The following is a 9,606-nucleotide window of genomic DNA, read 5'->3' on the forward strand; positions in this document are numbered from 1 at the left end:
GGCTGAGCCTCGGACCAGGACGCCAGCCGCTGAAGGAAGCAGGCCGGTTGCTTCCAGGGATTCCTTTTGCTGGGCCCCTCCTGGGACCGTTTGTCTCTGCCTGGCTTTTGGGGGTGCCATGTGGCTGGAATGGCATCTTTGAGCTGATCCGGTTGCGGCACCCCCCAAGTTCGTCTGTGGCATCCGAGAGGCGCTTAGCAGCTCCTGAGCATAGTTGCAGAACAGGCCAGGCTGAAGGTGAGTGCCTATCGGAGGAGTGCCCAAACCCGGCTACTCGCTCGTCATCCTTCTGTTGTAAGTGCCACCAGGTGTATCCCATGATCCATTCAACTCAGAACAACTTTGCTGTGGTTCACGGTGAGTTCAGCAGCTCACTCGGGAGCCAAAGGACATAACAGGCCATCGGGCATCGGCAGTGCATGACTGATGCACCTGCGCACTGAACCTTGACACAAAAGGGCCATGCTGTGACCTCCCCGTTACTGCATTTGGGGCCATCAAATATGCATGGGGCTGCAGGGGAGCCAGTAACTCCAGCCTGTCCAGGGCTCAAGTGCTGAATTATTGAGGGTAGGTGGGAAGAAGCTTGCTGAGCAGGAAATTTCTTCGCACTTGGAGGAGGGCCTATAATTCTGTGGGTTTTGCTCACAGCAATTCCTCAAATCCAGCACTTGCAGGGTAACTGCTTTAGGCTTCTATATTGTGAAATACATTGGGGGGGACACACACACTCTCATCTTGATCACCACATAGTTTCTGTGAGTGTAGGACTTCAACTTGTGAAACCGTTTCAGAAAATGCATAGGCATACCAAACCTTAATGCAGCAAGGCATGCAGAAAAGTATCAAGAAAGCAAGTGAGTGGACATAAAAGTCTCATTATCCTGGACATTGTTGCTGTAGTGGAGGAGAATTTCCACCATTTCTATCCATCCCCGTGAGATGAACCGAAAGGATCAATAATGTTCTCCTGTACAAAGATCCCAGTTATACAGAACATTGAGTCATGGAGCAGATTGTTTCCAAGACAGTGGAATTAGGCATAATTAGGCAACCTAAATCTGCAGGCTTTTTAAAATTAAGGAGCAGCTGATTGCTCCAGTCCCTCCCAAGCAGCGTCACCTTCCATAGCAGTTTTTGAAAAATGACCACCACAATGACTAGACCACAGGGCTTAAAATTCAGAAACCTAGATGTCTGCACTTAGCACACTTCCTTTCATCAAGAAAAATATTGGTTGTTACTGAGAGCCAGCGTGGTGTAGTGATTAAGAGCGGTGGACTCTAATCTAGAGAACCGGGTTTGATTCCCCACTCCGCCACATGAATGGCGGAGGCTAATCTGGTGAACCGGGTTGGTTTCCCCACTCCTCCACACGAAGCCAGCTGGGTGACCTTGGGCTAGTCACACTCTCTCAGCCCCACCTACCTCACAGGGTGCCTGTTGTGGGGAGGGGAAGGGAAGGTGATTGTAAGCCGGTTTGATTCTGCCTTAAGTGGTAGAGAAACTCGGCATATAAAAACCAACTCTTCTACTGATTTCCTAAAATGCTTATGTGGTCTTCATTTTCCAGAAATTTGACCAGTCTACCCCAGAAGAAGGCAATTATGTGCTCACTTCATGTTTCCCCCCCCCCAATACAAAAGCTTTATTTATGCACCTGACATCATTCCCAACAGGCTTTTGTTCACACCTCGCACCGGAGAACCTCCAGGCCCTGCCCACATACCACGCTGTGCCAGCTGTGTCGCCCACTGTTCCAACACTCTAGAGCGGCCACATCAGCTACGTGGCAAAACTTGCTGCGCACAAAAGACAGGCTGTCCTCACCGAGGCGCCACAGGGTCAGGCGCTGGTCCACAGAAACAGAAAGGAGGTAGTCAGGGTGTAGCAGTCGGACTCCCGTCACGTGAGCCGCGTGAGCACAGAGCCTCGAGAACTTTCTGAGGACACGGACGCCATCCCCACCCACGGTTCCCTGGTAGACCAAGCTTTCGGCATTCACTTCGATAACGCAGACGTGGATGGAACCGTCATCGCTGCCGCTGGCCACGAGGAAACGGCTGCTCACTGTTTCCTGGACGTGGAGACTATTCACACCACAGCTGTGAGCCTGGATGGTAAAGACCAGAGTCCCCAGAGCTGGAAAAACACAGAGGTTCTGTCACAATACAGTACAAGGCTGCAGGGGAACACAATGCTGGCCAGAGTTCTCATGATGCCCCTGCAAGAGGGCATGTACGGCAAGCATGTACGGGAAGGGGTGAGAGTCGGCGTGGTGTCTTGGTTGAGAGCGGTGGACTCTAATCTGGAGAACCGGGTTTGATTTCCCGTTCCTCCACATGAGCGGCGGACTCTAATCAGGAGAACCTGATTAGATTCCCCACTCCTTCACCTGCAGGCTGCTCAGTGACTTTGGGCTAGTCATGGTTCTCTCTGAACTCTCTGTCCCACCTACCTCACAAGGTGTCTGTTGTGGGGAGAGGAAGGGAAGGAGATTCTAAGTTGTTTTGAGACTCCTTTCATTAGGAAAAGCAGGGTATAAAAACCAACGTTTCTTCTTCTTCTTCTTCTGGATCCATGACTCAGTGGCAGAGCATCTGCTTAGCATGCAGAAGGTGCCAGGTTCAAGGCCCATCATCCCCCCTTATAAGGATCAGGGATCAGGTGATGCGAAAGACCTCCACCTGAGAACCTGGAGAGCAGCTGCCAGTCAGAGCAGGCAATAATGACCTTGATGTGCTGAGGTTCTGATTCAGTATAAGGGCAGCATCACATGTCCTCATCATAAACCACAAGTGTTCACAAACAGGACGGTCAATACAATCACCTACCCAGAAGTTTCATCTCTCTGACTTCTGCCTTTACAGCTTCCGTGGCACCATCGATGGTAGCTGTGATATCCCAAAATGCAATGCCCCCGTCAGTGGCAGCGCTGACCAAGAAGTGTCTTCTGCAAAATAAAATGCATTGCAAAGTTTAGCTTTCTAGGGAACTAAGGTCAGACAGGCCCATCCCAAACTTCGGGGTTTCATTTATGCAGGCCCAAGAGTATACTGGTCACGAGAGACGAATGAGATGAGAAGCGCCCCCGGGAGAATGCAGCTGCTCCATCCTCACCTTCCTCTGTCAGCTGTGTTGCATGTAAACACTTGGACTTTCAGGACACACCGCTGATGGTGAAAGGACTCGGCCACAAGCCACAATTTATGGGCATGTTCAAGCAGCAAGAAGAGTCTACACAGACAGACATGCAAACAAGAACAGGAGATAGTTGATACCAAGGGCACAGAATGGCTTAAAGCACCTTAAAGTCTAACCTTAAAGACTAACAAAATTTATTTCGGCAAAAAGCATTCATGAGTCCCAGAGCTCACTTCCTCAGATGCACAGAAGTGTACTGGCTGAAGTTACATGCTGGGTCTCTGCTGCTCAGGTTCCCTTCTCCAATATGGGAAAATAGAAGCAGCTACCCCACAGACAGCATCTGGTCGCTCTGGACAGTATCTGTTTAGTCTGGAGAAGAGGAGGTTGAGGGGGGGAGATGATTGCTCTCTTTAAGTATTTGAAGGGCTGCCACTTAGAGCAGGGAGCTATTCCTGTTGGCAGTAGAGGATAGGACTCACAATAATGGGTTTAAATTACGGGCAGAAAGGTACAGGCAGGATATTAGGAAAAGCATTTTTTATAGTAAGAGTAGTTCAGCAATGGAATCAGCTGCCATGGGGTGGGTGGGCTCCCCCTCACTGGCAGTCTTTAAGCAGAGGCTGGACAAGCACTTGTCAGGGATGCTCTAGGCTGATCCTACATTAAGCGGGGGGTTGGACTAGATGGCCTGTATGGCCCCTTCCAACTCTATGATTCTCCTGCTTCTTTTCCTCCCATCATCTGTCCTCTCTGGATTTTATTCTGGCAGGTAGGGAAAGTCTATGGCAACCCTTCTGGGGCCCTAAGAGGTAGAGCTCAGTGCCCCTTCTTACCGGACAGATCCATCACTGCAGGCAGCAGCTAGAAAGAGTAAAGGACCAGGCAGCTCTGCATCCTCAGGACCTGCCAACACTGCAACAGACATGTACCTGGAGAGGGAAGGGGGGGGGGAGAGAGAGTATTTTAATGTATTTATACAATGTATATGTGTTTTATGCTTGTAACCAGCTCTGAGCCTGGCTTTGGCTGGGATAAGGCAGGATATAAATCTCACTATGAACAAACAAACAAAACGTGTGTCTGTGTGTGCACACATCGGGGGGGGGGTAGCTCAGCCCTGATATCAGAGAAGGTTCTGCATTGGGGAGGGGCCATGGCTCAGTGGTAGAGCCTCTGCTTGGCATGCAGAAGGTCCTAGGCTCAATCCTCGGCATCTCCAGTTAAAAGGACTAGGCAAGGAGGTGATGTGAAAGATCTCTGCCTGAGACCCTGGAGAGCTGCTGCCGGTCTGAGTAGACAATACTGACTTTGATGGACCAAGGGTCTGATTCAGTAGAAGGCAGCTTCTTGTGTGTTCATGTGTATTCTGTTTATGGCCTTCCGGGACTAGTTGTATGTTTTTTCAACCCAAGATAATGGTCTACAGATACAGGCCATTACTGCTACCTGGTCTCTGGGTCCATCTTGATCAACTTGTGCCTATTCTTCATGCGATCCCACTGCTCGTCCAACCGATGGGATGCCACGTGGACCAGCTGGCACAACACACCGCTGCTGGAATCAGGGTCAGGGCTGAACTGCAAACGGTAACACTCAATCTGGGCCCGGCTCCCTGCCGAAAAAAGGACGGAGGAGATGCTCCCTGTCTCCTGCTGAACGGCGCTGCCCTCCGCCACGGCCAGAGCCCTCACACTCGCGATATGGTCCCCGATCACCGTGAGCTGGGTCAGCGTGCGAAACTGTGCTCCGAAAGCTAGAATATTCACCATGTTGTCCTCACTGCCGGTGGCAAAGATGCTCACCGGCTCCTGCTGGGATGTTTCCAAAGTTCCAACGTGGCACACGCAGGTGAGCTCTCGCCCGTGCAGGGATTCTTTGAGGACCCGCCGCCCACTGGGCACATCTCTGCTTTGGTAGACCACCACGTCCCCAGATTTGACGTATGCAAAGGTCTCGGCAGAGCGGCAGCGGATGTAGCTCCAGGAGCGGTGGCCTCCCCCGCAGGGGATGCTCATCAGCGTCTCGTTGCTGTTGGTATGCCAGAGAACAAAGTGGGCAGCGTGGAAGCCAAGGACCCACATGCTGCCATCGGAGCTGAAACGCAGCCCTTCCAGCCACTCCAGGCCTTTGCACGGCTTCTGCTTCCTCAGCACGTGGAGCTGATGGCCCAGAACCTGGAGTTGCCGGTAGCAGCCGTCGCGGCCTGTGCTGTAGATGAAGCCGCTGTGGCAGGCTACAGAGGTCACGCCGGTCTTCCCGTGAAGGCCAAAGATCAGAGAAACAGGGCCTTCGGCAAGTGGCCCCTCTCCTCTAATGGGAAAGTCCAGCCCTAGCCCGTTACAGACCGTCGCTGAATCTGAGTCACCTACATCTCTTCTCCCACATGCTTTCTCTTGTTCCAAGTCCAAAGGGGTCCTGCAAGCGAACAGCATGAGAGAGCCCCGGCGGTCACCACACAGCAGAAAATCTCCACAGGGAAGGAAAGCGGTGCACATGTGCCATCGCCGCTTGCAAGGTGGCAGGAGGAAGCACTGCTTTACCGCCACAGTCACGGCATCCAGTGGAGGGCAAGAGACCTCCAGCCACAGCAGAACGCCAGCCAAGCCAGACGCAAAGAGATTGCAAGTGCTGAGATCCTGGCCAGGGCGCGAGGACCAGCTCAGGCTGTGCACTTTCCCCTCAAACAGATTTAGGTCCTTGCCTTGCGCAGGGTTGCGGAGAGGGAATATTTTGACCTGCCCTGAAATACTGCCCATGGCACACAGAATATCTCCCCCGGCAACCTCAGACACCTCCAGGAGGCTATAGGACCGATAGGCAGAATCCTCCAGGATCAACGCCCAGGCTTTAGAGGTCAAGTCGTAAGAGTATATGGCCCCAGCATCGGTCATTACGAGGAGACGGCCGGTGTCCACCAGTTTTACTGCTCTGGGTGATCCTTTTCTTTCAGGTGACAGGAAATTGAGTTGCGAGAGGCTGCTCCCACCAGTCCTTGGCCCTTTGAAGTGCCAGCACCGAATGCCAGAATCAGCCCCGCCTGTGAAGACACAGCCCCATGCCTCATCCATGGCCACTGCGCGCAGGCCTCGGCCTCTGTGTCCTTTGAAGCTCTGGACAATCTCGCCCTGGTAGTTCCACACGAGACAAGCCGAGTCTTCTCCTATGCTGATGATATAGTCATTCAGCAGCCGGACCGACCACACCCTGGACTGGTGCCCATAGCATACCAGCAGGCACGGGACATGATCTGGAGGGGATCGGAGGTTGCCGACGCCCCACAGCCGCAGGCTCCTATCGTCTGAAGCTGAGGCCAAGATGCTTTTGCATTCCGAGTAGCAGATGCTGAAGATGACGCCGTGGTGCCCGCTGATCCTGCTGCGGGGCCTTACCCTCCCTGTGTCATCCACCGGGTCAGCCGCACACCAGATCACCAGCTGATTGAAGACGGTGCCGGCCACCATCACCACACTGTCCCACCTGCTCCCGACCAAACGGGCAGAGTAGAGGATGCATTTCTCTTGGCAGTGCACTTCTCGGAGTATCCGTTGGCTGACACAGTCATACAGAGCCACAGAGTTATGGCCCAGAGCCAGAGCTGCACAGCTGGGGGTCTCAGGGCTACCTTCCAACCATTGCAGGTCCCAGATCCAATCATGCAGCTCACAAAAAGGAAAGAGCTCAGCTAATTTTATTGTGCTATTCTGGAGGCTGAACTTCATGATTACAAGGCCTTTGCCCCCGAAGACAGCCAGGGTGGTGGCATCATCTACTCCCGGAGCCAGCTTCTGCTGCGCTTGGATACCGTGGATGTTATAGTTCTGAAGGACCTGTTTGCAGCATCTTGGAGACCGGATGGCGCCAGGCTCCAAAGTGTAGATGGCTATGTTGGGTCCTTCACCTGGAAGAGCACAAGAGGTCAAAATTACCACGCCGAAATGAGCTCAGAGTGCCACACTCTGATTTCAATAGTGCCCACCATAACAAATATCATAGCCAATCTCCAGCCCAGCCCAGGGTCTCCTTGTGTGATGTCTGTTCCCAGTACAAAGGCCCGAGGTGGCGCTGAAGAATCACAGAATCACAGAGTTGGAAGGGGCCATACAGGCCATCTAATCCAACCCCCTGCTTAATGCAGGATCAGCCTGGAAGAAGAGTTGGTTTTCATACCATGCTTTCCTCTACCAGTTAAGGGAGACTCAAACTGGCTTACAAACTCCTTCCCTTCCCCTCCCCACAACAGACTCCTTGTGAGGCAGGTGGGGCTGAGAGAGTTGGAGAGGACTGTGACTAGCCCAAGGTCACCCAGCAGGCTTCATGTGGAGGAGTGGGGAAACAAACCCGGTTCTCTAGATTAGGGTCCACTGCTCCTAACCACTATACCTCTCTGATGGTACTTCTGATGCACACCTTCTAGCCTTTCTGCCAGAAACCTAGGAGAGCAGACAGAAGCCTGAGTGAGCAGTGCTGGGCTAGATGCTTATAAAGGCAGCTTCGTGCAATTGTATGGATCAGGGCAGGGAGTTCACAAGGAGGACTCATAGCTCAGTGGCCAAGCTACGATGGCGTTGCAAGGCCCCAGATTCAATCATTGGCATGTCAGAACTTGGAGAGCTTCTGCCACTCAGAGTGGACCATTCTGGGTTAGATGAACCAACAGCGCCTCTCTCATTATAAGGCAGCTTCACATGTCATACCATAGGCCCTTGGCAACTGTCTCCCAGGAATGCACCCATAACTGCTCCTGACTGAAACCAGAACAGTCTTCCAATTAATTCTCTAATTCCAACCATCTCTATGATTTCCCCAGTGATAATCTGGTCAGTGGGTGGGAAGGCAGCCTCTTCAGATCTCAGAAGCTAAGCAGGGTCAGCCCTGGTTAGTATTTGGATGGGAGATCACCAAGGAATATCAGGGTTGCTGTGCAAAACACCTCTAAATGTCTCTTGCTTTGAAAACCCCATAAGGGGTTGCCATAAGTCGGCTGCGACTTGACGGCACTTTCCAAACACACAATCTGGTTAGTCCTAGAGCAACCAGATCTTTAAAACCCTGTATGGCCTGGAACCAACATAACTTAAGGACCACCTCCTATATGAACCTGCTTGTACACTCTTGTCACCTTTGGAGGACCCTGCGTCGGTTGCCCCTGACATCTGAAACTAGATGGGTGGCAACCCAACTAGTTCTCGGTCATGGCACCAAAACTTTGGCACTCTCTCCCAAGAGAGATTCACCTGTCTCCTCTATTAGTGTCTTTTGTCAGCAGGTGAAGACTTTTTTGTTTCATCCGGCATATTCCCAATACTGGCACTCCTAGACGTGTTTGTTTTTGTGTTTTAATGGAATTATTTTATAATTTAAACTGTATTTTAAATTGTTTAAATGTTTATTTTTTATGCTTGCTGCCTTATGGACCCTGATTGGATGGAAAGGCAGCATAAAAATGTGTTAAATAAATAAATAGGTCTGATGGGATTCTCCAGTTTGCTCTTTCCCTGCCTTAAGTGCCATCCCAAGCAGTTTTACACCCTTCCGAGTGCATAAGTATATGAGCTTAGAAGGGAGTAAACTCCGCTTAGAATGGCACCGCGGTCCTGCTGTGCTAAGCCAGCTTTCTTTGCCACCGTTTCTGTTGTGCCAGGCTATTCAGCAGGGCAGAAATGGAGGCTCTGAAGCAAAGAAAAGCAGTACAGAAATATCTGAATAAATACAAGTGAATAAATACATTAACCCCAATTGCTTGGCCATATCCAATACTTCAGGGTCAGGGTTTGATAACTGGCATATCGTTTTCAACATTCACTGGCAAAAATCTCTGGGGAGATTCTGAGCCATCGTCCTTTAGAAGCTATAGAGCCACACTAGCGCACAAGACACCCACCTGCTACCAGATGATCTTCTACAATCTCTAGAGCAGTGATAGGAGCCAACAGCAATTCCGTTTCCATTGTTGCAGGATGAGAGGCGAGGTCCCTTGCCGATTCTTCCTCTAAGGTGAAGACGACATCTGTTCAGAAAGAAGTGAAACTGTAAGATATGCTCCGGAGGTGCATCCACTCAAAACAGTGAGTGTCATAATGATCTTGTACAAATCTATGTCACAGCTGTATTTTGAGTTTGAAAAGGTGCAGAAAAGGGCAACCAAAACGATTACATTTCAGGCGAGTAGCCATGATGGTCTGTACTAATAGAACAAAATTTGAGTCCAGTAGCAACTTTAAAGATGAACACAATTTTCAGGGTAGAAGCTTTCGTGAATCAAAGCATACCTCATCAAAATGATCAAGGGACTGGTCTCTGTGTGTGTGAATTACACAATTGATTAATGTATGAACTGGGAGGGAAGGGGTCCCCGAGGTGGTGGAGGTAACACTGTCCCATCTCACATGGTGCATGACTGATGGGCATGAACGTAAGCAGTGGCATTTGTTGTTTCAAATAATTTGCTATGTAAACTAG

General features: G+C 51.0%; 1 protein-coding gene across 1 annotated transcript; it reads right to left on the reverse strand.

The window, feature by feature from the left end:
- Positions 1–1,687: 1,687 nt before the first annotated feature.
- On the reverse strand, positions 1,688–9,128 carry WDR6 (WD repeat domain 6). The gene is made up of 6 exons (XM_056864147.1): positions 9,029–9,128; positions 4,594–7,045; positions 3,981–4,076; positions 3,121–3,237; positions 2,835–2,953; positions 1,688–2,142 (listed from the first exon to the last, which is right to left on the reverse strand). Exons 1-6 carry the CDS (start codon positions 9,093–9,095, stop codon positions 1,688–1,690), a joined length of 3,306 nt encoding a protein of 1,101 aa, XP_056720125.1. The 5' UTR covers positions 9,096–9,128.
- Positions 9,129–9,606: the final 478 nt, after the last annotated feature.

Source organism: Euleptes europaea, chromosome 1, assembly GCF_029931775.1.
Source record: "Euleptes europaea isolate rEulEur1 chromosome 1, rEulEur1.hap1, whole genome shotgun sequence".
In the NCBI taxonomy this organism is placed as follows: domain Eukaryota; kingdom Metazoa; phylum Chordata; class Lepidosauria; order Squamata; family Sphaerodactylidae; genus Euleptes; species Euleptes europaea.

What these genes read in the sequence shown, in the direction of transcription:
- WDR6 (XM_056864147.1), bottom strand. Translation starts at nt 9,095, where the DNA reads ATGGAAACGGAATTGCTGTTGGCTCCTATCACTGCTCTAGAGATTGTA. An exon ending in AAGATGGACCCAGAGACCAG is followed by an intron (nt 4,077 to 4,593) that starts GTAGCAGTAATG and finishes TTCCCTCTCCAG; the next exon opens with GTACATGTCTGTTGCAGTGT. An exon ending in CAGAGAGATGAAACTTCTGG is followed by an intron (nt 2,143 to 2,834) that starts GTAGGTGATTGT and finishes GTGTTTTTCCAG; the next exon opens with CTCTGGGGACTCTGGTCTTT.